This window comes from Lipomyces arxii (genome assembly GCF_038497795.1).
Source record: "Lipomyces arxii strain Phaff 12-163 unplaced genomic scaffold V1512scaffold_1, whole genome shotgun sequence".
NCBI classification, from domain to species: Eukaryota; Fungi; Ascomycota; class Lipomycetes; order Lipomycetales; family Lipomycetaceae; genus Lipomyces; species Lipomyces arxii.
The window spans coordinates 936,240-962,189 of NW_027117700.1; the positions used below are offsets into that span (position 1 = coordinate 936,240).

Below are 25,950 nucleotides of genomic sequence, written 5' to 3' on the forward strand. Positions count from 1 at the left end.
TTATCTTGCATTCTCGAATCTACGATGGTTCGCGCTCCACTCATTTAAGTCTTACAATTAGTTGTGCCCTCTGACATGCTGTTCTTACGAGCCCAGATTCTTTCGAACAATGTCAACCGCCGCATATCAGACGCAATTTCAGCCGTGGTGTGATAGCCCATCCGCGACGTCATATCATCACAAACAAGGCATGAGTTCATCCTCACGTCGGACGCCGTCGCCGGCTCCAACTACAAATCCACACGCGCAATTGAAGAGGCCGCGTTCGCCAAGCCATTCAGATTCAAATTTGACGCGTACGCGTGCTAAGCGACGGCTCATCGACTCTTTTACGCGTTTGTCATTGGGTATGTAGGCACGACTCCAATCTTGATTTGGCTAATTGAGTAGATTCCATGAATGAAGTTGCGCCGCGGAGAAAAGTGACAGAACCAGTATTGCATTATGATTATTGGGATCAATCAAAGTCGAATGAGAATGCCGACTTCGAAGACGGTGATTTGATGGACACCGGGAACGCACACACAGTGTTTATATCTTCGCTTGACTCGTCTTCTTCCGAAGCCGAGGCCGAGGAAAATGACAAGATTGTATTTGTGCCAGATGTTGAACGCAGAATTATGGATTTACCGTACGCGTTATTGCTACGGCAAGGCGATGTATATACTCCCGTACCAGCTCCATTACCACTCCACGAACGGGAAACAGGCTTAGTATTGTATAAGCCAAAAGAACAAGTGATTGCAGAGTCAATTGCAAAAGACAGTAAAGTGGCACGAGTACGACGGAAACAAAGCATACAGGATTTGGACAGAATGACAGATGAAGACAATTGGGGCGACGACGAGCGTGACGGAGACGACATTGAGCTCGACAAGGACGACGAGGACGCTATGGAAATGGATTGAGTTGGGTTTGAAGGGCTGAGGCGTTTCTGTGTTTCACGTTGAAAAAACGTAGTTTCGACTTTGTCTTAGTTGAAATTGTAACATATTTTAATTCTAAACTCCATTCGTAGTCCTACAAAATTTCCCATCATGCAATCTCTTTCGTTCATCATCTGTCAAAGAAGCTCATTCATATCTGTACGCCGTTCCGGCAGACCGTTCATTGTCAGGTAAGTCAACCCGCCCGTTCGTTTGCGCCTGGACAGCAGTGCTGTACGGATTATCGACCGACACTGGTGGGTACGCCCCGTGAGGAGCACCATGGGGAGTTGGATACGCGCTTGAAGCACCCGCGAGTCCAGGAGGAGGCATTCCTGGCGGAGGAGCATCGTAGCCAGGCTTAGGATCAGCCGATGGCGGGATGTATTGTGGCGGAGTAGGATACCGGGGATCGTACGCCGGAGGCTGCAACCGGACTGTCAGTATTTGCATTTCAGTATCATATAAAGCAAAACATACAGGAGGAGGCAGATCGCCTTGGTTGGTGCTGAAAGTGGTCATTGCATATGCCGGGTATGATGTGTAATATTCACGATAAACCGTGCTTTCGTCAACAGGCTGATCTTGCTGCTGTGGGCCATGGTTTTGATTATGTCGTAATCGGCCTTGTACTAGCCACTAAACAGAAAAATATGGTTAGAGATATTCAAGCAGTTTAGCAATGAGTGCCACTTACGGCGTGGTATCTGAGAGGTTCTAGACCTTTACTCAAACGATATCGGGCATGGGCATATGCCACAAACAAAATTAGAAACACTCCTAGCAAAATGGCTCCCAGGATACTTATGAATGTCAGGACCCACATCAAAATTAATATGCAGACATCAGCTTACGCCCATTTCAGCTCCCAGTCAGCGCTTCCGTACCTAGTAGAATGTAGAGTTAGCAAATCAAGACATATATGAGGATAAACTGCTATATTTACCAGTAGTACTGCCGCTTAACTAGCACTCCCATTATGACCTGCTTCCCTCCGAAAGGTCGTGAAGTTCACACTGATTTATGTTTTAAGAAGTGGGGGAGGAAGATAACGTAATCAATTCAAAGTCTCGAAATTCGACCTGATGTTCAACTGCGGCGGTGTCCTTTCTACAGCCCCCTTGCCCCCTCCGGAATTGTTTATGTGGGTCTACAATCTTTTGCTGGACAATAATAGAAATTTTCTTTATTATAGTATTTGATTAAACAGTTGCAACTGTAATACTTTAAGCTCTCAGGCGCTATCTGTTCAAAATAATGTTCGTTAACTATAGTACAATAGAACTGACAATGCAAACGCATTGCTAGACACAAAACGGAATAACAAACGCATAAACAACCCAAGAAATGCTTCAACTATAACAAAACGACCGTGATTTTTTGCTCTTAGACTGCACCAGATCCAAGTAGATAATTACTCTTGCTCGCCAACTCTCCGACCTTCAAACGGATACAAAAACTCACACTCGCTCTGAGGACGCAGAAACGGGCAAGCATGCCTCGACAGGTACGCTGCCCTTTTTTCGTGCTTGGTACGCTCATCGTCTGTCTTGGAAGTCCACGCTGTTGTGTCGATCCAATGTATGTTTTTGTCGCCTTGGGACCGTAACGCGTGTACGACTTCCAAGCTTTCTACTTCGAGAGAGCCGTCAAACGGACGCAAGACGAAAATAGGAACCCTTCTGTGCGCCTTTTTGCGCAATGTACGCAGGAGGTTCATGTACGCCTCTGAGAAATACTTAGATGCGTCCTGCGGTAGTAGCGTCTTGTACATCAGCTTCTTATCCATAAGTTTCTTCGTTGCCAATCCGAGATCAAATATTATTAACTTTGGCCTGTACTCTTCAAAATGCCAATACTTTGGCATTGAATGGGCAGCTGAAAGACTTCCAAGGAAATAATACTTGTCTACACTCATTTGATCATTCGGACAATTGCTGATGCACATGTCTTCGGCATTAATGAAAACCCTGTCAACGTCGTAGTAATCCGACAATAAATACGACCATGTCAGTGCATCAGGATGTGTCTATAACTGTCAGCAGAGAAAGAGAGACAACACTTGATTGCACCTACAGAGTTGTAATTATCCTGAACGACTTCGATGATTGGTCGACGCGGATGCTGTTTATTAACATACGGCAATAGCCGGCTACCCCGATCGACATAGAACGCTTCTATATCGGTTCTCCGAGCCTTACTAAATATCAAACGCGCCTCGTGTTCACTGGCAGGTAAATCTTTGGCAACGGATACAACCTCTCGGCCATATGGAACTGTGTCATAACGTCTACTGTTGTCAATCCTAACAGTCATCAAAACCGGATCATCTAGATTTCCTAGATGAATACCGAGTGAAGTGCCGGTAAATCTGATGTCGACATATGTGCCGGGAAAGTATGTTGAAGTGATCAAACCAGTAGCAGATCCCTTAGCACGATTTCGAGACCACCGCCCGACATAATGAAGTTCCGACTCTGTGGGGGCAATGATTTTTTTCGATCGATGAATTTGGTCTCTGAGCGGATCGAAATCAGCTTGCGGCCCGTTTGATCTGAATAAAAGCACAACGAGGATCACTAGCCAAACGCCAATTAACCCGGCCATAAGTTTCTGATTCAATGTTATCTGCCGCCGCGCTAACATAATATCTGACCGAGCTCGAGAATAAGCAGATCGTCGTGAATGTGATTTTGAGTCCAACTCATCCGAATCATCGCCGTCATACAAGTCATATGGTGTTGAAGATCGAGAATTGTAACGAGGTAAAGACGACGTTGAGATATTTTCTGAAGAAGACGACGTTATCACTGTAGAATCAGCGCGAAACCGGGCCGACCATTTTCCCTGGGACGACACTGGGATCCAGTCTTTAGCATCTCGAGTCATAACAGATCCTGCAAGCGATAAAATTCGCGTGAATGTTTCAACAATCGTCATTGATTTCAGAGCACGAAAAGTATACAGTAGCAAATATTTGTGAAAATAGAAGACGGGCTGGGCCGCCCAGGCTGTGGCAGCTATTGGGAATGGAGAATACGGGATGATGACTCCAGAATGCGTATGAGCCAAGTGAGAACCGTGTATGGCTATGCGAACGCGAGCAGCAACTATGGTGCGTACAACTCAAAAGAGTATATAATATAGTGGTTATACGCAATCAAGTGCTTTAAGACTAAATTTTGACATAAAAAGTGAGTTGCAGACAGAAAATTGCTTCACGCTAAAATGGATGGTTACCGTTGTCAATTCCCGAGGGCTGAAGACGACGACGTTTCAGCAATTTTCATATTAGAAAACGCGCGGCAGCAATTTAAAGCCCTAATCCTATTAATTCCCCCTGAAAATGTTTATGGTTTAAACATCCGAAGTACCCCGCAATTATGTCATAAGTCATCACTTTGTCTCTTCTACTTCGGTGTCACTTTCAGTCTGTCATGTGGGGCATGCTTTTGTGCGACTCATCATGTCTTTGTGTAACTCCGGCCTTACTAGCCGAACATGTTCAGTTTCGATCGCTCACGTCCAACAAGAGACACAGAGCTCAATACTTTATGCCTATGTTGAAATGGCCAACTGTACCATGAAATTCTCAGAATTTAAGCCACATTAATGTGTACTCAAATAGAAGCGGTAATTGCAACTAATCTAATGCTCATCGATGTAAGTCGAAAACCTGACTTTTTGCATGTGTCACGTGATGTATAATCCGGGTAATAAAAGAAAATTTAGAAAATTTCAAAAATTTCAAAAATTTCGAGATATTCAGTACTTTTTGCCCACAGTAAACACATGGTACGGCATAAAGGAGTAGCAAGCGACACTTCCACGCCAGTGCCCAAGGTAAAACCACCGACGGTCAAGTCAACTGGGGTCACACCCAAAACTCCAGCTTTCAAACGAGATCACATTAAATTTGACAGCGATATGGTATTTGACACTCCCGCAACTGGCTACGTGACTGCACAAGAAACACTCTCGGTATCTGAACATGATGAAGGCAGCGATGACGACGAAGCTCCTGAGGATGTGTCGTTTACTGGCATGAGAGACGCAGCTGTGTCTGAGATGAGGGTGCGAGAAAAACAAGTCGAAGCTAAGAAAGACGATGAACGGCAAAAGCGAAAAGTGCGAGGCGAGAAAGTACGGGAACAAAAAAACGCGAGTAAAGAACGAAAGAAAAGGTTGCAAGAGTTAGAGGAAAAAAAAACGTCAGAAATCCCTTTGTTCTTGCCCACATTAGTCCTGAAAGACGTCACAACTACACCGCAGTTTGATGAAGACGACGCGGACAGTCAGAAGTTCAAAGCACAACGAAAGAAAATCATTTTTGCTGAACCAGAAAAGCGGGATATATCTCGAGGCGAAGTTACGGTTCGCGTGTTGAGAGCCCCGCGATCCAAAACACTTGCTCCAATGTCAAAAACACAGTTGTTAAAGTCAAGAGACAAATGGCTAAACCGAAAGAGCGTGAGGGACGTGAAACAGAAAAAGAAAATTGTATTTTAGCATTTGGACTCACGTTATATGGTATGATGAGTCTCGGAGTTTGCTCTTAATGGGATCTGGGAGAAAAGTACATCAAAACATTTTATTTACATTCACTCATTCACAAGAAGCGTTATTAAAGGAATCAGCATGCCAACAATCGCAGCTACGGTGTCCTGTATGTATGTAGACCGTGTTGAACCGCCTTCCGCTTTCGTGCTCTCTGCCGTTTCATGCATGACGTGGAAAGCAACGTACAGAAAAGTTCCGCCACTGAATAATAGCAAAATGCCAGTCCACCACTGAATACCGGTACCACCGTCTGTAGATCCAATTATCATAATTGCAACCCAAGTGATAAGCGCGCCGGCTGGTGCTGCCAACGAAAATACAAGTAAATGCTGCTTGATTGTTCTTCTGTGCATTCCTGATCTGAGAAGCACGGCGGTCATACCAAAGGCAGCCGGTGCCTTGTGTAGTAGAATTGCAAAAAAAATGATTGTCTCTAGAGCTATACTAGATGATGCCGCACTTGCGCCTAGAGCAATACCGTCTGCTGCTGCGTGTATTACCAGACCAGTCGTCATGGCCCCTGATCCTCGTGGAACTTGACCATCTGACATTGACGTCGGGCTCATACCGGAATTTACAGAGTAAGTTCGAAGCTCAGAGACATCGACTGAGTTGTGGTGCGGTAGCTGACCGGTGGCCAAGTATGCCGGTAATTTGTCAATCAGATACATAAGAATGAACCCAGCTAGTAGAGACACACCAATAAATTTGTGAGTAGCGTACTGGGTTTGGTTCTGGACAGGCATACCACCATCTGTGCTAGGTATTGGTCCCCCAGCCTTTGGCATTATATCATTGTCTTCTCCATTGTCGTCAATCTGCCGTCGTTCGACATAGCTTAATGCGCGTTTGGCCTTAATTCCATCAGAGAGATCTATCACAATTAACTGCTCACTCTAAATGTTCACCTACACGCAACTTACCTATCGAAGCGGGGGGATTCAAGTTAATAGGTGGAACGTCGTCGCTGAATTTTGGCGCACCTGGTCGTGCATGTCGAGGGCCAGGGGTCGAGTATAAAGTCTCAGCACCTTCCGGAATGATTACGATCAGCGATGTGCCCATGAGCACACCCATACCAACCGTAGACACCATTCTAAGTCTTTCCTGTGAAAGGGATACCACTAATGGCAACATACCGGCTCCAAAAGACCTAAAACACAAATCATGGTCAGGTTTATATGCTCAACCATGCTGCAAACAGATTCACTCACGCCATGCCCATTAGTGCCGACAATGCGACTAGAGTAATTAACCCAGACATGTTCTGCATTTTGAAATTCCGACACAGTACGCGACAACGCTGGTAGTCGTATGCGAATGAAATCACTCTCTAAACATGGCGAATGTAAGCCCAACGTGTTTCATCACGTGACTTTATAATGTATGCGAGCATGATCGTGCACGCGGCAGGCAGTCAACCTGTGTAGGATACAGGACTCGGCTCAATGAACGTGATTCACCCTGAACTTTGGACAGCAGACTCGAACGAAGTTTTTGAAGTTTCACTTGGTAAGTAGTTCGTGCGGAAACGCGAGAAATGCGAGTCTAACGCGTCGCAGTCAAAGGAGATGGCGCGACGGTGGGACATGCCTTTAATCCCAAATTCACATATCCAATTTTTGGTGAAGCAGAGGCAATTTATGGATTCAAAGAACTGGAGATCGAAGTAAAATAGGTTGCTACACGATTTGCTCAGTCTGACAAAACTATAGTTGAAACTGGGATCAGCAAGTCTGATTCCGTTCCTGAAAGTCACGTATTCAGCGAAGTTAGAAGATAAAGCGAAGCTCGCTACGGTAATTCGAGAAGATAAACGATTGAGACAGCAAGAACAAGGCGAAGATCAAGAAGAAGTAAAGGATGAGGACGAAAAAGACAAGGAAAAAGACAAAGACAATAACGATCCGGAAGCTACTTTGCGCAAATTCTTACCACATGGTAGGTTGATAATGTGCCATATGTGCCAAAACTGACGCATCGTAGACGCTTTTAGTGATGAAAAGGCATGGTTAGACGAAGTTGGAAAGGCCGAAACAGAATTTACACCACCCGGTGTGCTCATGAGCAGCTATTCACACGACAATAAAAGTTACGAAGTTTGGAAAGCCCCTATATCGGATCCTTTACAGCAAGTACTTCATTATCGCATGCAAATTTTCGTGCTACTGCTTGTCGAAGGCGGGTCCTATATCGACGCTACAGATGACAGATGGTGGATATACACTCTATATGAAAAATCTTCGGAGGGCAAGTATACTTTCGCTGGGTACTCTACCGTTTATTCGTACCTTTGGTACAAGAACGCTGAAACATACACGCTTTTTGGCGAGTCGGATAATAACTCAAGCAACGGTTTTGTAAACTTTTATCAGCGCAAACGAATATCACAGTTTATGATACTACCCCCGTTCCAGGGCCAGAAACACGGACCCAGACTATACAATATTCTCATGGACGAGTTTTGCAACGACCCAATGGTCAAGGAAGTTACAGTCGAGGATCCCAATGTCGCGTTTGACGATATGAGAGACCGATGTGACATGCAGCGACTGGATAAACTTGGAGTCTGGAAAGACGATGGGTTTACTGACGCGCCGGTGTCGAAGGCTTGGATTGCCCAAATGCAAGAAAAGACGAAGATTATACCTGTGAGTCATCTGATCTCATGCATCATAGTCTAAACTAATTTGTCTATAGCGGCAATTTCTTCGCTGTGTTGAAATGGCATTACTACGACGAGTGAACAAACGCAATCGTGAAGCGTATCGACAGTATAGATTACAGGTAAAACAGCGACTATTTAAGCATAACAGGGTACGTTGTCACCGTTTTAATTTCTGGCATGAATGTTTAATGATTTCCATAGGAAGCTTTGAAAGACCTAGACAAATGGCAGCGCATCGAGAAACTCAACGAGACGTACAAGTCAATTGAGCTCGATTATTATCGTCTGATTGAAGGTATTCCAACTGAAGAACACGAGGAATCAACGATCGAGCAACCGATTAGAAATAAGGGAAGGGGAAAACGCGCACAACTTGAAGACGAAGCTGACGCTTCTAAACGCGCAAAACTAGAATAATGCACAATGCAAAAATTGATTAAACTAAAGCAGCTAAACGCATGATATATATCCATATCCGTAAATTACACGTCTAAATCATACATAGCTCTAAACATACAACGTATAGTCCACATCCTAATGATACAAAATTCCTTCTTTTGAGCCCCATTGCACTAAATCATAAACGCTCTCAATCTCTGGTATTGCGTTCTTTTTTGAAGCCATTCGTTTTCGTCGTGGATCAATTGTTTTAAAGACCAAGTCCAGCGACTGGTACGCACTCATCTCCTCTTTTGAAGGTGCGTCCGCGCCGGCGTTTCGTCTGCTGCTCTGTCTTCCGGTTCGGGGAATGCTCAAATGCTTGTGGTTAATCAGTCGTTCGGCAAGATAATGCATCCACAGCACGTTGGTCTTAGAATGGTATTCGGTCCAATCATATTTGCTGGTCGGCTGTGAATATCGCCGCCGCAGAGTGGGTGTCTCTCCAGATTCCGACTCTGCAGCCACGCCTTCCAATGGTGTAAATAGTTTTCTCATAAACCGATAAATATCATACTGATAATCGCCTAAATCATTATCAATTAATACTATCGACATTCTGTGTACACAGCCACAAACCTCGACCGGCATACAAAGACGGGTCATCCATAGCGGTCGAAACCAACTCCTCATTGCACCGTGCCCGTGAGAGGGTGTAATCGATAATAGTCACTTTAATGTCCGACTTGCTGTTATCGTCTAATGACATGTTGTTCATCATGTCGATCACGCTCGTCGATCGGTCCAGTACGATATTACCCCAATGCAAGTCTCTGTGCTCAAACTTGGCACTGTTCTCTGCCATTGCAATTGACTCTGCAACCGACCAAAATATACTTGTTGCTTCAATCCATGAATTGACCTCGAAGTGTTCTAAATCAGTGCCTGCATTTTTGAGCGCAATAATGCAAAAATATTGGTCATCTAGATAGTAATCTAATACCCATTTAGCATCGTCTAAACACCTGCAATATAGATTTTACCTGGACGATCATTTTCTGACCCTCTGTGCTCGTCATACTCGTCCCACATGTCAAGCAAAGTCTGCGAATATCGACCTTGAACAACATGAGCGCCAACAACTTTGGCAAAGCCGTCGAACTTCATTAACGTCTGCGACAATTTCAGCTCGTTTGCAATTTCGTGTACGGAAGCCTGTGCATCGTCGACATTACCGAATGGCATGACTTTCAGCACAATTTTCTCTCCGGTCTCCTCAACGTCTACTGCAAACACTTCACTGTATGATGCTTCTCCAAGCTTTGTAATTGCCCAAGAGTTTTTGTAAGAATCAATAAACTCGTTGAAATTTTGAACATGAGGTGTAGTGCAGAATTTTACAACTTCTTCCAAACTGCCTTCAATCTCGTCAGTTTCTGCTTCGTCTTGAGTTTCTTCCACAACAGAGTCCAAATCGGACAAGTTGGTGACTTCTCGTAATGGTGACGACATCACTGGTGCACATATAATGTTTCGATTTGACGAAGAAATGTACTCTTTGACCATCCGCCCCCTAGACGATAGCGGTACTATATTTGCAGCTGGCGAAACTGATGATTGTAAAGCTCCATGAACGACTGAGCTGGATGGTTGGTGTTCGATAGACTTTTCAAGGTCGTTGGCAACAGGACTACCTGGTCGAGAGTCATCCAGTGACCGAGGACTTGCAGGTTTGTTTGATATAGGACTACCTGGTCGAGCCGGAAATGGGCTAAGATCCGGTCTGACCGGTTGAACTATGGAGTTTGGACTTGCAGGTCGGCCCGCTGTCAAATGCGAAAGAGACGCTTCACGTTTTGGAAAAACAGGCGGGGAGGATAAAATCACGGATGAGCGTGCGTCCGTCTCGAGAACAGGAGATGACACCGAGGTATACGCTATTTGCGAGACCTCGATGATTTCAGCGTCTTCGTCCTCTTCCACAATAACTGAGCTAGCAACCAAAGAGATTGGAGACACCGGAACTTCGGTTACAGCACCCTGCTTACCGTCTCGATTGTTCGGTCCCACAACATCCAAGCACGACCATAGATCTGACAAGTCAACTGGCATAGAGTCAGGCAATGTGTATTCCTGCTTTATCATTCCGGGCGGTTTGATCGGCTCAGTCATTCCTAGTGGCACGACCGTTTGCGACGGGAAGACTGATGTGTTTGCGCTCTTTGCTCCCAAAGGTTTCCGAGGAGACTGATTGTCTGACTTGCCGATAATTGACTTCAGCATTGAAATAGAAGGAGTTTTCCTAAGCTTTGGACTTGCAGGTTTGACTAGCAAGGGGTTTTCTTTCTCCTCATTAGTTGTAGACTTCGCCGTACCTTTAGCTTTTTTGGTAAACAATGACTTTGCTGGCGAATTTGGTACAGCATTGTTTTCGCTAACATCATCCTCTATCCTGTCTCTACTTTTATCCAATGCAAACAGACTATTCACGCGTTTGATTGGACTCGCGCGACTCCATAATTCAGTCTCTGTCAAGCCTTGCCAATGGTAAGCTGTGTGTGCTCGACGACCGTACGTCTGCTTAGGTTGCTGCTGTCGCGACGTACTCATGCTGTAATACTATAAATGCAAACTGCACTCTGAGCTGTATCGCGTTTCAATTGCCAAACCTGTAGGCAGAATCGGAGCAACTATAAGAATGCAGACTTCAAGAGTGGCTTCACGGTTTCGTCGTCTCAGTTTGTTTACATTTCAACCAGATTGAGTTTAACAACGCGATTCCGAGGCGCATGAGGCATCGCATGTGGCTCGTCTTTTGTGGCGCATAAATATTACCCGGCATTGGACTTGGTATAGCCAAAGAGCTAACTTTGTTCTGATTTGACGTCTACACACGATTTTAGCTATATTCGCTCATATATACTTGTTAATAGCAAGTTTTGGGCTTGGGGCGTTGTTAACGGTGTAGTCTGCAATAAATATGCGATGTAATCGTACTGATTATTCTTTGATCAACTGTTGAAAATTATTATTCCACTATATTATGATATATAGATAACGACTTTTGATCATCTCCGGGCCCATCGTGTAATAATATACACTTAACAAAAAAATACAGAGAATATACAAATGAACGCTCAAATGTAAGTTTCGTAGGCGAGAGGAGCAAGAGTGACAGGAGCGTTACCCTCAGACGAAACAACGTGAGCACTTCTGGGCAAGACGGGTTGTCTCTTAAGGAAAACAGACTCTCCGTTAGCCTTGGCCGCGCGTTTCCGTTCGGCGTTCTCCTTCACTCTGTTGACAAACTCCTCACGGCACTTGGAGTGCTTGACGTGCTCGACACGAAGGTTAACCCGCTTCTCGAGATAACGGTTTCCAACAACCTTGTAGATGATGACACCAACGGAAGACTTGGTTACGTTGTAAACAATACCGGTCTTGCCGTGGTAGTACTTGTGGGGCATACCCTTCTGAACAGCACCTGTTCGATCTGTTAATGTCTTCTTTCAATATTGCAACACTATTCAAATTTCGTACCATTGGCCTTGATGTCGACAATGTCGCCAACCTTGTAGACCTTCAAAAAGGTCGTCAATCTATTCCATACATTAACAATCTGCTCTTATGCTATATGATTGCCTCAGTTTAGAGGTGCAACTTACGGAATGACACCATGCTTCTTAAAGTCGCGAGCGAAGGCATAACGAGTGCCTGATCGGTAACCGTGGCTATGGTTTATCTGTTAGTATCTTCAATCAATTCAAACCCATCAAGCCAAACATACCTGTGACCCATTTTTGTTGTGTAGATGTAATGTAGACTAGCTGGTCTTTAAACTAATCGTTAACTAAGTCCCGGCTGTGTGTCGCTCCTTGTCGCAGGAACACAGTACAAAACTTAGCAGTCACGTCCAACTCGATTTAGGGTTATACAGCTTACACTATACCCTTACTTCTGTGTTTTTCTACAAGACCCACTTAATTGTAAGCACAAAGTACAGTTGGGACTACTCGCTCAAAGCCAGTTCAGGATCTAGCAATAGTCATGAGCGAGAAGGACTCGGACAGCGCGAAGTTCAACTTCAAAACATTTGACCCAGATAGAAAGCAGGTTGAAGACCCTACCAAAGACTCGACTTATCAGAGAAGACGTGCACAGCAAGGCGGTGATCAGCCACCAATTGAACGCGATGCCGATGGCAAGGAAATCAACCCTTATATTCCCCAATTTATTTCTAAAGCACCTTGGTACGTCGATCAGAGTGGAGAAAAATCGTTAAGACATCAACGATTACAAAAAGACCGCGACCAGATTGAAGCAGATTTAAAGGATGTGTGGTATAAACGTGGTGTCAAGGCTGGACCTGCCGCTACAAAGTACAGAAAAGGTGCTTGTGAGAATTGTGGTGCTATGACGCATAAAGCGAAAGATTGCTTAGAACGACCGCGAAAAGTTGGAGCAAAGTATTCGGGCAAGGACATTCAAGCCGACGATCTGATTCAAGACATTCCCATGACGTGGGACAGTAAACGTGACCGATGGAACGGTTACGATGCCTCAGCTCATGCTAAAGTCATTTCAGATTACCAGCAATTAGAAGATTTACGAAATAAGCTTGCAGAGGAACGGGGCAACGATGAGGATCCCGACAAATATAATACCGACACGTCCAAGCAGCCTGGTCAAGGATTTGATGCAGATGCAAGAATGAGCACGCGAACACTTAGAATCCGTGAAGACGCAGCTGCGTATTTAAAGAATCTTGATAGCGGTGGAGATGATGAGTATAACCCAAAGAGTCGCACCATGCACGGTGAAAAGAGCAAGATTATAGATAGTAAACTGATAGCTTCGGAAGACGATTTTGTCAGATCGAACGGCGATGCGCAGGATTTCGAATCACTTCAGCGTTTTGCCTGGAATGCGACAGAGAAAGGCGCGGCAGTTCATATTGAAGCTAATCCTACAGAAGGTGCATTAGCAAAGCGAAAACACGATGAGGAGACAGATCAGAAGGCAAAAAAACTAAAGAAGGAGCTTTTGGAAAAGTATGGTTAATGTGTTTAGAGATCATTGCATTGGACGCCTGGTTAGAATTTGGAGTTGCATGTTTGTAAGATAGCTACGCAGTCAAACGCCACGAGCTACACATCAAGAAAAAAAAAAGTCAACTATGAAAATTCAAAACTGTAGTCTATAAATAAGTCTTCTCAACTTTTAAGCATACAGAACATATACTACATTGAAACGATCTTGGTCAAACAAACTGCTCTACAGACAAATTGTACAAACATACACTCTACTCCATTGCTCCCCCCAATACGAATTTACCTTACTCGTCTACCTCGGCAGCTTCGGTGGCAGCTTCGGTGGCACCTTCAGGCTCGGCCGTAGAGTCCTTTACTCCGTTGACTTCGGTAGTAAAGGAAATGATTAGATCTTTAAGCTTGGACAGCTCCTTTTCCAAAGAATCAATGCGAGCATCCCTGCTAGCCAATTCCTTGGAGGTCAGGGTGATGAGTTCCTCGAATCGACTCTCATATGCATCCAGCTTAAGCTTCGCTTCCGAGAAGTTGTTATGTAGCGTCTCGAGCTTCGTCGCCACAACGGAAGCAGGTCCCTTTGGTGTCGGTGTCGGCTCAGCGACGGGTTCTGGGGCTGAGACGGCAACGGGCACCTCAGCTGGTGCAGCAGCAGCAGCTTCGACGGGAGCGACCACTACAGCCGGAATTGGAGCAGGAGTGGGTTCGAGTTCCTTATCCCATGAGCTCTCTTCTTCGGCCTGGGAAACAGGAACAGGTGCGTCGTCAGAGTTGCTTGCCTTGGTGAGCAAATCATCGACAGCAGGAGTAGCAAGAGCCTGATCAATGCTTTTTTCAGGAGACTTGTATGAGACAGGTTCGGGAGCTGGGGTATCGGCTTTAACAGGAGTAGGTGCAGGCGATGGAGTCGCGGCAGGAACTGGAGCTAGGGCTGCAGTGGATGTAAGAATTTTACCGTCAACAATAACAGGTCCAACCCCATCATAGACTGACTCCAACGACAACAACTTGGGGGCAGAATCTTTTCCACCAAACCATTCGCTCGCAGTCAAAGCCGGCTCACCGCTAGGGCAGTCCGGAAAGATATCGTTTTGGAATGTTTCAGCTCGTCGAGGAACAAAAAACTGGATAGGCTCGATAAGATTGTCGTTGCAAGTTTTGTAGGCACGAACAACCTCGTTCTCGTGAACAGAGACACCGCGCTTTGGCATGAATGCAATACCACGTTGAGGTTCACCGGACTTGTACTCAGACAACTCGAAGAGCTCGTCGTTTTCATACTCGTAGTATCGAATGTTACCATCACCTTTACCGGCCAAAAAGAGCATTTTGGTGCTGGCATCATAGTAGGGCATGCAGATACCAGCAGAGGAGTCGAGAGCAATGAAGTCACCAATAGGCCCGTTCTTGATGTTTGTGGTATCCCAGATACCAACTTGACGCTCACTCATACGGCTAAAGCCAGTGGTTACAATTCTGTCAGTTTCGCCTAGCCAAGCGACTCGCTGGTTCTTGGCGCCAGCGTGTCCGGCACCTTCAACGACGACAGTCTCAGTTCGCGGATCCCAGATGCGAATCTTCTTATCACGCGAAGTAGTCGCAATCAACGAACCGATGTAGTTAAATGACATGCTGACGACAATGTCGGTATGCTTGAGCGAGGTCTGGGCCTTGCCTGCTTCGATATCCCACAGCTTCACACTATAGTCACCCGACGATGACGCAAGGACATTGTTGGCAACAGGGTGGAAAAGAACATGTCCAACTTTCCGAGTGTGTCCCGAGAGTTTGGCGACAGGAGCGATATCTGTGATTGCTTCTCCAGGTTCGGTGAAGATTGTGTAGTTCTCGGGAACCCTCCAAATGCCGACCTAAAACATTAATGATTGGCGAATAAAACGCAAAACACCTCAGTACCTTGCCATCATCTGATCCGGAGGCGAGAACATGATCGTCGAACGGATTCCAGTCAGTGTCCAGCACGGCTGCTGTATGGCCACGGAACAATGGAACTTGATCCGGAGCCTTTCCACGTTCGGATAATGGGATGACAGCAAAAGCACCGCCTCCAGATGCATTCCAATTGACCGAAAGATAAAGAGGGTTGACCTGTTTTTCAATCAGCATGTCATTTATCAGTAAAGAACTAAAGTTAGTACTTTGATCAAATTAGAATCCCATGCATTGGTACTAGAGTCTGGTTAGGATCAATTGATAGCTAATTACTCAACAGCTACATACGTAACTCTAACATTGTCGTAACAAAGCTCTTTCTTTGTTGGTTGACCATAAACATGGCGGTACTTTGAAGCTCTCACAAACCGTCCACTGTGTCAGCGGTCAGCGATTAACAAACAATAAAATTTAAAATTTCAATTGAAATCTCGGTATTATGTACCTCATATTGATATATCTAATCCACTAAGATTAGGATTGTGCCGATTGTAAATTGCGTTGAAATGTAAACTTCAAAGGGAACGACTTGAATGTTCGTGCTTGTGCTCCGTAGACGAGATGGCTGGTGTGAGCCTTCCCTGCTGCTGCCAGCCACCACCACGTTAGCCTCAGTGCCTTATATAAGTAAATATTAACGGTCACCATCGCTAGTTGCCAATAGTTTTATATTCATTAAAATTTCTATCAGTTGTTTTGAATCTTAGTTATTGATTGCTGTTGAAATATGTTAGCCAATTGAGTTCCAAAATCTTTGACATATTCATTAGAGATCAAACTCATAAGTACAAAATAGCAGGATCTGTAAATCATATCTTATGCAAAGACAATATGTATTGCTTACAAAAAGGAAAAGGAAACAACACCACAGCATACACGAGAACCTTAACCCCACATAATAACCAACTTACAGCACCATCCAGAGCTAGTCTCCCATAAAATGACACTAAGATGAGAATTGTAACGAACACGAAATTATTATACCATTTAACGATCATCATCAAAAGCTGGCGGTGGCGAAACACCGAGTAAGCGTGCAGTCTCAGGTTCTGCCGACTCTGTCTCAGTGTCTGATGTGTAACTCGGTGGTCTATTGGACGGAGTGCGCGGCTGCAAGCTCACAGATCTATGGTTGCGTGGAGCAGGCTGTTGTGTAGGTCTAATTGTGACGGGGCTCATAGGCGATAACAACGACGATGCAGACAATGAAGACGATGGATCGTTTACGACCCGAATGTTTGAGAGAGTTATGCTTTCTGAAGTATCATGGTCGCTCGAGTCAGTAGGAGGGAACGGCGACCGGAAATTTCTGTAGCTGCCGGTACCTCCCAAACTACCATAATTTTGAGAAGCAGCTACACGTCCAATTTCAAGCAAAATCGACCCTTGTTCTGAACCATACGGCGGAGGCGGTGCCAGTGAGCCGGTAACTGGAGCCAGCCCCCACTTTTTGACATTCGCCTCGATGAACACAAATCCAGCTTGCCCAAAGTTGACATGAACAGTGCAAGGTCCGTTAGCTCCAATCGTCGGGAACAAGTTCAACTTCATTCCGTGCGCGGCGTCATCAAGTTTCTTTCCGTTGCGAGTGAAAAATACCGTGCCGGTACGGGGCCGGAAGCCAACTCCAACCACGTCACCTTGTTGTAGCTCCGGGCCGTATGGAACACCGTGAAACGTCATGTTATTTCTTCGTTCACCTAACGAATTATATGCAACTGAAACACGATGATAGCCTGGTAATCTGAAAGTAGGGTATGGCTTTGTACACATTCCGATAGCTACTAAAGTCTGTTCAGGCTTGTCATAAAGCTTAGCTTCCCAGTAGTATACATCGTTTTGCTTTGGAACCGGTAAATTAGTTTGCACACAGCATTCTGAGTCGTAAAATGCAATCTCCGTCCGAGCTTCAACAAAGCAGTTCGCGTTCTCGAAATCCGGCTCAAACTCCCACGCTGAAACACCTTTTTCTTGAATTGCCATAAACTGTGATAAGCTGATGTCGGTAGGTATGCTATCAGGTGGGTTCGATTCTTGAAATGCTGATAAAAGATTAGCAATCTGCAACCATGACAACTATGAAACAAGACATGACAATCATTTAATGATTTGCCAAAAAATGAGTGAAATGCCTTATACTGATCACTATCTTACCCCTTGCTTGAAAATATGATGCCCGCGCTAGATCGTCCATATTCTGTAATCCCTCCTCTTCTTCCCGAAGAAACGACTGCTCATCATCATACTCGCCAGGACGACCGCGATTCAATAAGATCCGACCTTGTCGAGTGTAAAACAAAAAGTATAAGATAGCAAAAAATACAGTGAGAACGACTATCGAGCCTAGTGTTGAAACTAATCCGACTAATAAGGGCACATTTACCCCATCATCGACGGGCGGCTTGGTGTCATTATTTCCGCCGCCAGGTAGGGGCATTGTGCCGTTGTTTGAACCATCCATGATGTATAATGTGAGAAGTGCCAGTGGTGGCCACGGTAATATGTAAAGAATTACTCGAGAAAATGACCTCGCAAGTGCAGACGAACTCCAACTACTGCTCGAGTACATGTAACGGCGACAGGGACTGTCTGCTTGAAGGTACTAGCCACAACAAACGCCGATACGATAGATCTGAAATCTGAAAAATGCCAGCGGATCACTGAATTGAGCTGACAATACCAAAAACAAATTCTGGTTTCGTCGGGAGGAGGTCTTAATGATATGCGATGATACACTCGACAGTGGACGATTGTTCATTGAACTTGCCATTTGAAGTGGATAATCCGTGCTACGATATACGCAGTGCATGCTCACGTCAGCGATAGCATTACACCCTTACCCTGGTTTACCATAGTAGCTTATCGTATACTCTTGACATCTAATTTCCATATATATTACAAGTATCGTCCTTTAGAAAACTTAGAATCCATCTCTGATGCCCGTTTAACAAACTCGTTAATCTGGGTACCGCCAATTGTCTGACCGGCGGATGCAACGTCTTTCTCGTAGTCAAATCCTCGTTTACTCGGATCATCTGGTCCTTTTACCTTCGCATGCTCATTCTTCCCTGATTGATTACTGCTTTGCTCTCGAAACTCCTCCATAAGTGATTTGTTCCGCACTTGGGACTATAAATTAGTAACAAACACATACACACTTTGAACAAGTTAACCTACGTTGTATTCTTCAACCTGTCTGGCTAGTTCTTGATCCCGCCCCGAAGGCTCGTCTGTCCTGACAGCTGGACCCGGTTCATTTCGTTTCCGTAATCCCATCATTTCCTCAGCAATGCGCTTCTTTCTCTCGGCGTCGGTCTCATTCCATGAACTATCTGCATCTCTACCAGCCAACGAGGCAGATGATCCGATCATAAACTTTCGATTTCGTAAACTGAGTGGATCTGCTTGTTTGGCTGCCCAATCTCCTCTCGATGGCGGCAAAGTCATCCATTCGTCTCGTCCATTGGAATTTGTCGTGGGTTTTCGCTCATCTTCGCTTTCTCTCTTCTTGTTCTAAGCAAAAGATTAGTTTGATCCAGACAGCACAAGAATAAACTGACCAAATTCGGTATATATAAATGACTTTTTGGCCTTTCTTCCTCCTCTTCTGATAAATTGGGTTCTCTGTCTGGTCTTGTTGGACATACAAATGGGCCCATACTAGGCCCAATTACTCGCACCTTCTTGACATGCACATCTTCTGACTTTTCTTCAGACTCTTTTTTTGAGTCACCACTCGCATCTAAAGCGAGACTTGTAGATTGTGTCTTGTCACTATTGCCTTTACTTGCAGCTTCCTTTGCCTCTGCCAACCGCTTTCGTTTCGCTTCTCGGGCCGCAAGGACATGTGGAGGCAGCGTCGGTCCGAACTTGGACGCCGTCGGCAAGTCAGACATGACGTCAAAGAATTCTAAGTCCGGGTCTGAGTCTGAGTGCAAATCAAAGCCAGATTCTGTAATTGTTGACAACTTACTCGATCCGAATAAGTGAACTGGAGAAGGCCGATGCTTCACGTAGTTCCTTAGAGGCGTAGTCCGAAGTAGCCCTAACCACTATATTTACTCAGGGGCCGACTTGTATTCTTGCACGGAAAACTATTCAACGCCTTCTCTGCGCTTTCTTAAAGTAGCTGTTTTTTAAATGTAGTTGCTAAATAAGCCAGTTAAACGGCTTGTTTAAACTTAGAATAATTATCACTAGACATATTACCGAAGGTTCTGTAGATCAAGCAATACAAATTATTAAAATAGGGTAAGGGCATGTGGATTCAGGAGATGGCTCGTTCGCACGTCTCCGTCCAAAGAGATCTGATACCGTCTTTCAACTACTACGCAGAACTAAACTTTACACATCAAAAGCTATAAACAAACCCGTTCTCGCCATGTCGGTCTCTGTCTTGAATTGCATAATATAGTAACTGTTCACAAATGTCTTCTGCGTCGGACTTTCTACTTGCATCGCCGCCCTTGCGGCCGTTCGATAGGCGTTTCCAATCTAGACTTGAGTCACCAGCATACTCTCTCAGATCGGAATCTCCAGCGCCTTCGCTAGCACAATCTCGCATATCTTCGATATCAATAGCACTTGATGATGCATTTGATCACCTACCGACAGATGCTCAGCTGCCGTGGGAAGTTGTTGGATGGACTAAACTGCGAAAACTATCGAGTCAAGTGTACTCCGAGGCCGGAAAGCTCCAATTTGGCGCCCCGACTTGCATGGCTGTCGGCGGTACTATTGCCATTGGAACAGCAAAAGGACTAATTTTGATATTTGACTACAATCAGAATTTGCTGTGTGCAATTGGGTCGAACGTCAATAGTAAGTCTCCGTATGGAAAATGTTAATACAGCGCATCTGACAAGTCACAGTGACCAACGCTGGGGCAGTGACAGCTCTTTCATTTTCACACGATCATACATACGTTGCCAGTGGACACGAACACGGTCATCTATTTGCGTGGCACATCAAGCGACCACTGGCACCTCGTATGCACATCGCTCCCTTTGATCCGTTACACCCTGATCATCAAAGACACGACGGCCATGTGTCCACAGCTAAGATTTTGCATATCGGATTTATGGGCAAGCGACACAGTGTTCTAGCCAGTGCAGATGACAAGGGCATGGCTTTTTATCACGTCAGCACACAAAGTCTGATCAACAAACAAGTCCGTTCGACAAGGCTCGTAGGCAGATATCCGACAGTTGGTCTGAAGACGGCAGAGTTTGTGAGTAGACAGAAAAAGGCAACGTCAGTACTGGCCTTTGCTCCCATGCCACTTGGCAATTCACCACATCCCACAGAATCTAGAGGCCTAGTTGCGCTAATGACCCCACATATTTTAGTTATAATTTCAACAAGCCCAACTGCACAAACCCAATTTAAAGCTGGCAGACCAAAGTCGATCTCGGACACTATGGGTCTCAGTGGTTGCTTAGACTGGTTTCCAGCCATTTCGCCAAAATTTGTTAAGGGCGCAAAGAATATGGCCTCGAATGGCATTCACAATTCAAATCCGAGATTAGCGTACTGTTGGTCAAATGTAGTCACAATTCTTGATGTTTCTGTCGGATCGGCGGAAAGTAAAGAACACATTCAGACCCACATGCACCATCTTGACTTTAACGCCACAAAGAAATACATGGCGGATGAAGCTATTGTTGCTATGAGATGGCTCAATTCACAGGTATGGCTCGACCACTTTTTTTCCCGGCCTCACTACTAACGATTCAGATTATTGTACTTGTCACAATTACACAGAGACTGCTCATTCTGAACGAACATACGATGCGCGTAACTGATGTGGTAGATTTGGTTCCGCGCCAGATTATGCGGCATGATTATTTCTCAGATCAGCTGAATGAGTTAGTGATCAGTGGTGGTAGCGGTGGAGACCACTATGCTACAATTCCAGATGCATTCTTCAATAGTTTCAAGACATACAAGGGACGCATATTTTTACTTGTAAGTACCAATAAAATTATTATTTGCATTGCTAATGAGATAGGGCATGTATGAGTTTGCAGTTGGCCATCTGTCTAGCTGGGCAGAAAGACTAATGTCATTGATGGAAGCCGAAAAGTTTGCAGATGCAATTCGGTTAGCAACAAAGTACTACACTGGCGAGACCGATCAAGTTACTATCGGTTTGCCTGAAGACGAGCAAGCAAGACATGATGTCGTGTATGATCGACTAATCGAGACCGTGCTCACGTCGCTCAGGTATACGTTGAGTGACAGTGTGTCTAACACCCCGCCGACTCCATCCACCATGCGTACTGCTGTTGAAGACGAGCAACTTGACGCGGATTCACAATATCGCAGCACAGCAATTTTGGCTGAAACCAGTTTTGAGGCACTATATGTGACTGATGCATTGGACGTCTTGTTTGATTCGGTGTACGAATACTTTGAGAATGCCGACATGCGAGGAATTTTCTTCGAGACTTTAGAACCATATATCTTGTCGGAAAAGATTGTGTCCGTGCCTCCAGCTATCGTTAAAGAACTGATCAACATCTATGCTTCACTTGCGCTTAACGAGCGACTCGAAGAAATGATTTGTCATTTAGACACAAAAACAATTGATATTGACCAAGTCACCATGCTTTGCCGAAGCTTCGAGCTTTATGACGCACTGATCTATGTGTGGAATCAGGCTCTCGGTGACTATATTTCTCCAATGGTAGATTTCATGGGCTTGCTTGACCAGTACTACAGACTGCTTGCACAGTCGAACGAAGAGCCTTCGAGTAACGATGTCGCTAGCACCGACGATTATGAAAATCGATTGTACAAGTTGCGGCAAAATATTGGCAAAGTATATTCATACTTGTCATATATATTCACAGGTCGAGTCTATCCAACTGGTCAGTTTATGGGTGCAGCAGATGCCGAAGAGGCCAAGGCTGCGCTATACTACTTTTTGTTTTTGGGTTCAATTGTAACGTGGCCACGAGAGTATGGCAGTGAGATTTTGGTTGGTGCCGACGACGATGAGAAATCAAGTCGTCAGTCATTTCCATATCTACGCCTACTGCTGCGGTTTGATGCTCCTGCCTTTGTAGCTGCTATGAACGAGGCGTTTGAGGACACTTTCTTGAACGACGTGGTTGACATCGATGGCGATGAAGACGACGAGGTGTTTGACGAAGTCAAGGCCAAGCATGTTGAGTTGCCGGACGACATCATTTTTGCACGGGCGTTGACCAGGCAATACATTGTGAATATCTTGCTTGAGATTTTATCAGGGTCTGAGTTCAGTAGCAAAGAAACAGTATATCTTGACATGTTTATTGCCCGGAACGCGGCCAAATATCCACAGTTCATTTCGTTGTCAAACACATTGTTAAAAGAGGTCATGTTTAGATTGTGCAAGCCACCTTCACCTGAAATTGCGGACGACTGTCAGTTGAGTGTGGAGTACCTGCTATCGGCGTATAAGCCTGATTCATTGGACGATCTGGTAAAAACCTTTGTGCAAGTGCGATATTTCCGGGTTCTGAAATGGATTTTCAGAGCCGAGAAGCAGTACGCTCGGCTAGTTTCGGTGTACTTTGAGGATAGCGAGGACTCTATGGCCACGACGTATGGATCAAGAGACGAGGTCTTTAGCACGATTGAAGAGTGTCTCTCAGCCCGGTCTGATTTGTCGAACGAGCAGCGCAGTCAAGTGAAGGCTGCAGTTGCGGCCAACTATCGCAACCTTGTGCTGACGAATCCAACTCAAAGTGCGGAGCTCGTGGAACGGTACATGCCAGAGCTGCACTCTCAACTGTATGAGAAGTTGGTTGACAGACGAGACGTGCAGTTTAAGTATTTGAAGTCATTGTTTAGCAAGGAATTGCAGCGGGATCCGTCACGTCGGAATCGGTCGAAGTGGAATACGCAACAAGCGCGCGAAACGTACATTACATTGTTATGTGAGTTTGAGAAGAACAAGGTGATTGCGTTTTTGCGGCACTTGCAAAAAGGAGATGTGAGATTGAGCAAAGTCTTGTCGTCGCTTGAATCTGCAGGTGTGATTGACGGCGAGATCTTTTTACTGCGGTCTGAAGGGCAGTACGCGGAGGCCATTCGTCGGTTGATTTCGCATCTTGAGGATCTGAAGGAGAAGTTGTTGACGCTGTATCCAGATTTTTCACGTGGTCGGACACGAACGCGTGGTCGATGGGTGCATGTAGATGAGCACAAACTTGTTGATATCGAACGAGCGTTGCAGCATTACATATTACTCGGTACTAGGTTGTGCAGCGAGCGGGCTAAAAAATTGAGTAGTACGATACCGGCGCACACAAATGGAGGCGACAAGCTGACTGAGGTTGAGTCGATCTGGCTTGATTTGATTGATGCGATTGTTGCGTTGACTAGGGACGTATCAAGCACTTTGTTTCCGGACATTACAGTGTTTGAGAAGATGAGCCACTCTTCTTCATACGATTCACCCACTAAGACCATTTTGTTTTTACGACGGCTGGTTCAAGACGTGTTTTCTGCATTGCTGGTTGCAACTGCGACGACCAAGGTCGCGAACGGAGCGGTGCCGGGTTTTGGTGGAGGCAGTGCTCGGACCACAACTTCGTTCTTGCGGATTCTGGAAGCATTTTTGACTCGAACTGCGGCCGCGTCGCCGTCTGTTGTTGATTTGCGGAACGTACTGGCAAATATTTTCGAGGCATACATTTACGAGCGGCAACTGTTGACTTTGACGAACCGGCTGCTGAACAAGGATTTAATGGTGCATGTGTCGCGAGTCTATGCGATCCGGCAGGAGGGATGGCGAGTTGGTAGCCGGACGTGCGAGGTGTGCGGCAAGAAGGTGTGGGGCCCGGACATGCCTTATGAGGTTTATACAGCATGGGAGCGAAAGCTGGAGGACGTTGAAAGGCGGCGGAGTGAGAGGTTCAAGTCGCAGGTTAGCGTTGCAGCCGGTGAAGACGATGCGGACGTCGAGTTTGAAATTGATGGAGACATGCGTGGACGCCGTGGTCGAGAGGAGGATGATGAGGTCGACAAGGGCAAGCAGATTGAGCGGGTCAAGTCTGCGTCACGGTCTCGGAGCCGGGCAGCGGACGAGCATCGTGTTGTGTTTTTGCGTCCAGGAGACGACTTGGACGAAGCAGAGACGAGTCCGTCTGACGAGTCGGTGCCGACAGTGCATGAGACGACAGCTGCTGCTGCTGCTGCGACAATACCGGCGACAACAAAAACAACGACAACGACAACGACAACACCGGAGTTAGATTCTGTTGTGATGTTTAAGTGTACGCATATCTATCACCGCAAGTGTTTAGAGAGGATTCTCGACTCCGGGCTGGACAAGGGCACGTCGCTTGTGAGTCAGAGGGGGATTGGTGAAGGATACAAGTGCATTCTATGTGATTAGACTTAATATCGAGCATCTTGATAGAGTCTAATTGAAATGACGTAAACCCCGTGTATATTGAAGACGTGTATAACCAAACCAAGTAATAATGTACAAAATAAACAAAAAGCAAAAGACCAACAAAGCAAGATTAATTATTTCTTGCTGCGGCCAAAAAGACCTTTTTTTTTCTTCTGCTTTGAGGGCTCCATCGACTCGTTGCTGTAGATTGGGTCGTCTGCGCCGTCATTTCCAAGCTGAATGGTCGCACGTGGTGTAGTCGAGACGGATGAGCCGGTTGTGTTGTAGTTGTCAGCTTGCATGTTGTCGTACTCGTCGCTGCTGCCGTATGCGGTACTGTAGTTCATGAGCGGACCACGTCTGCCTTCCCAAGGCAAGCGTTCGTGGAAAATCTGTTCTTTGACTGTAGAGGATCAGTAAGAGTTAATTTCGGAGCCAGGAAAAACTTACTGTATTGGTCTCCAGTTGCGGCGTATTCGAAACTCCGAATTGTGTCTAATGGTCGTTCGTCGCGATGACGAGTCGGGTTTGAACGGTCAGGCTCATCGATCGGGTTTCCAAACATGTCTCGCAAGTGCATTTCGGGGGACACGGTTGCTTGACCTTCATGATGATTATTTGTAACCTCAAACGGCTGCTCCTCGCGCATTGCGGTTAAAATAGGGTCACCAATGTTGCCTGTGTGTTGCTTAAGCTTTGCGCGCTCCTCGGGCGTGATTTTAGAGTCCCCAAACGAGTCGCGAGTCTTGGATTTAGTCGTTGACGACCGGCGTAAGAATGAAGGTGCCATTTTCTTCGTATGAAAAAAAAAATGTTCTTCTTGAGAAAAAGAGCGAACAAAAAATGGAAGAAGAGGTAAACAGTGAAGAATGAAAAAAGATGCCGGGGTAAGCCGGATTTCGAGGTGGTTTTACTACTGAGGAATGGAGACTAATACGGCCGGGTAAGTAATGACTTGTGGCTTCACGTAGGGTTTAGCTTTACTTCTATTTATAGTTTTTAGCAGATGTGGACTATTACTTGAAACAATAT

The 25,950-nt window shown here is 45.5% G+C and overlaps 14 protein-coding genes across 14 annotated transcripts; 5 read left to right on the forward strand and 9 right to left on the reverse strand.

Annotated features, from left to right (window-relative positions):
• Positions 1–47: 47 nt before the first annotated feature.
• V1512DRAFT_256717 (uncharacterized protein) lies at positions 48–1,006 on the forward strand. The gene is made up of 2 exons (XM_066915074.1): positions 48–347; positions 391–1,006. Exons 1-2 carry the CDS (start codon positions 110–112, stop codon positions 906–908), a joined length of 756 nt encoding a protein of 251 aa, XP_066774360.1. The 5' UTR covers positions 48–109; the 3' UTR covers positions 909–1,006.
• Positions 991–1,997, reverse strand: V1512DRAFT_14178 (uncharacterized protein). The gene is made up of 5 exons (XM_066913007.1): positions 1,873–1,997; positions 1,781–1,813; positions 1,624–1,729; positions 1,407–1,565; positions 991–1,352 (listed from the first exon to the last, which is right to left on the reverse strand). The coding sequence occupies exons 1-5, from the start codon at positions 1,902–1,904 to the stop codon at positions 1,074–1,076; spliced, it is 609 nt and encodes a 202-aa protein (XP_066774361.1). The 5' UTR covers positions 1,905–1,997; the 3' UTR covers positions 991–1,073.
• A 100-nt stretch (positions 1,998–2,097) lies between these two features.
• Positions 2,098–4,181, reverse strand: V1512DRAFT_256722 (uncharacterized protein). Its single transcript, XM_066915075.1, has 2 exons — positions 3,003–4,181; positions 2,098–2,955 (listed from the first exon to the last, which is right to left on the reverse strand). The coding sequence occupies exons 1-2, from the start codon at positions 3,864–3,866 to the stop codon at positions 2,341–2,343; spliced, it is 1,479 nt and encodes a 492-aa protein (XP_066774362.1). The 5' UTR covers positions 3,867–4,181; the 3' UTR covers positions 2,098–2,340.
• Positions 4,182–4,689: 508 nt separating this feature from the next.
• Positions 4,690–5,714, forward strand: V1512DRAFT_256724 (uncharacterized protein). Its single transcript, XM_066915076.1, has one exon. The coding sequence runs from the start codon at positions 4,719–4,721 to the stop codon at positions 5,433–5,435; it is 717 nt and encodes a 238-aa protein (XP_066774363.1). The 5' UTR covers positions 4,690–4,718; the 3' UTR covers positions 5,436–5,714.
• V1512DRAFT_232397 (Zinc/iron permease) lies at positions 5,407–6,895 on the reverse strand. Its single transcript, XM_066914009.1, has 3 exons — positions 6,701–6,895; positions 6,410–6,639; positions 5,407–6,360 (listed from the first exon to the last, which is right to left on the reverse strand). Exons 1-3 carry the CDS (start codon positions 6,757–6,759, stop codon positions 5,528–5,530), a joined length of 1,122 nt encoding a protein of 373 aa, XP_066774364.1. The 5' UTR covers positions 6,760–6,895; the 3' UTR covers positions 5,407–5,527.
• V1512DRAFT_256730 (acyl-CoA N-acyltransferase) lies at positions 6,790–8,655 on the forward strand. Its single transcript, XM_066915077.1, has 6 exons — positions 6,790–6,998; positions 7,049–7,155; positions 7,202–7,427; positions 7,473–8,137; positions 8,187–8,303; positions 8,356–8,655. The coding sequence occupies exons 1-6, from the start codon at positions 6,935–6,937 to the stop codon at positions 8,569–8,571; spliced, it is 1,395 nt and encodes a 464-aa protein (XP_066774365.1). The 5' UTR covers positions 6,790–6,934; the 3' UTR covers positions 8,572–8,655.
• Positions 8,569–11,282, reverse strand: V1512DRAFT_256731 (uncharacterized protein). The gene is made up of 3 exons (XM_066915078.1): positions 9,576–11,282; positions 9,172–9,528; positions 8,569–9,119 (listed from the first exon to the last, which is right to left on the reverse strand). The coding sequence occupies exons 1-3, from the start codon at positions 11,140–11,142 to the stop codon at positions 8,689–8,691; spliced, it is 2,355 nt and encodes a 784-aa protein (XP_066774366.1). The 5' UTR covers positions 11,143–11,282; the 3' UTR covers positions 8,569–8,688.
• Positions 11,283–11,431: 149 nt separating this feature from the next.
• Positions 11,432–12,376, reverse strand: V1512DRAFT_273482 (60S ribosomal protein eL21). Its single transcript, XM_066917730.1, has 4 exons — positions 12,320–12,376; positions 12,198–12,263; positions 12,073–12,131; positions 11,432–12,016 (listed from the first exon to the last, which is right to left on the reverse strand). Exons 1-4 carry the CDS (start codon positions 12,328–12,330, stop codon positions 11,670–11,672), a joined length of 483 nt encoding a protein of 160 aa, XP_066774367.1. The 5' UTR covers positions 12,331–12,376; the 3' UTR covers positions 11,432–11,669.
• Positions 12,377–12,565: 189 nt separating this feature from the next.
• On the forward strand, positions 12,566–13,756 carry V1512DRAFT_256736 (Pre-mRNA splicing Prp18-interacting factor-domain-containing protein). Its single transcript, XM_066915079.1, has one exon. The coding sequence runs from the start codon at positions 12,580–12,582 to the stop codon at positions 13,591–13,593; it is 1,014 nt and encodes a 337-aa protein (XP_066774368.1). The 5' UTR covers positions 12,566–12,579; the 3' UTR covers positions 13,594–13,756.
• Positions 13,731–16,248, reverse strand: V1512DRAFT_14611 (uncharacterized protein). The gene is made up of 5 exons (XM_066913033.1): positions 15,976–16,248; positions 15,819–15,905; positions 15,737–15,767; positions 15,495–15,686; positions 13,731–15,448 (listed from the first exon to the last, which is right to left on the reverse strand). The coding sequence occupies exons 1-5, from the start codon at positions 15,978–15,980 to the stop codon at positions 13,868–13,870; spliced, it is 1,896 nt and encodes a 631-aa protein (XP_066774369.1). The 5' UTR covers positions 15,981–16,248; the 3' UTR covers positions 13,731–13,867.
• A 638-nt stretch (positions 16,249–16,886) lies between these two features.
• On the reverse strand, positions 16,887–17,901 carry V1512DRAFT_189566 (concanavalin A-like lectin/glucanase domain-containing protein; the record flags this gene model as incomplete). Its single annotated transcript, XM_066913138.1, has 2 exons — positions 16,887–17,572; positions 17,685–17,901. Coding segments are annotated over 2 exons (903 nt in total), but the record flags the coding sequence as incomplete, so codon positions are not given.
• Positions 17,902–18,389: 488 nt separating this feature from the next.
• Positions 18,390–19,722, reverse strand: V1512DRAFT_288819 (uncharacterized protein). Its single transcript, XM_066918151.1, has 3 exons — positions 19,091–19,722; positions 18,708–19,043; positions 18,390–18,659 (listed from the first exon to the last, which is right to left on the reverse strand). The coding sequence occupies exons 1-3, from the start codon at positions 19,424–19,426 to the stop codon at positions 18,426–18,428; spliced, it is 906 nt and encodes a 301-aa protein (XP_066774371.1). The 5' UTR covers positions 19,427–19,722; the 3' UTR covers positions 18,390–18,425.
• Positions 19,723–19,851: 129 nt separating this feature from the next.
• On the forward strand, positions 19,852–24,995 carry V1512DRAFT_218956 (Golgi CORVET complex core vacuolar protein 8-domain-containing protein). Its single transcript, XM_066913645.1, has 4 exons — positions 19,852–20,351; positions 20,402–21,219; positions 21,267–21,497; positions 21,541–24,995. The coding sequence occupies exons 1-4, from the start codon at positions 19,958–19,960 to the stop codon at positions 24,916–24,918; spliced, it is 4,821 nt and encodes a 1,606-aa protein (XP_066774372.1). The 5' UTR covers positions 19,852–19,957; the 3' UTR covers positions 24,919–24,995.
• Positions 24,929–25,797, reverse strand: V1512DRAFT_218960 (uncharacterized protein). Its single transcript, XM_066913646.1, has 2 exons — positions 25,369–25,797; positions 24,929–25,321 (listed from the first exon to the last, which is right to left on the reverse strand). Exons 1-2 carry the CDS (start codon positions 25,706–25,708, stop codon positions 25,053–25,055), a joined length of 609 nt encoding a protein of 202 aa, XP_066774373.1. The 5' UTR covers positions 25,709–25,797; the 3' UTR covers positions 24,929–25,052.
• Between the last annotated feature and the right edge of the window lie 153 nt (positions 25,798–25,950).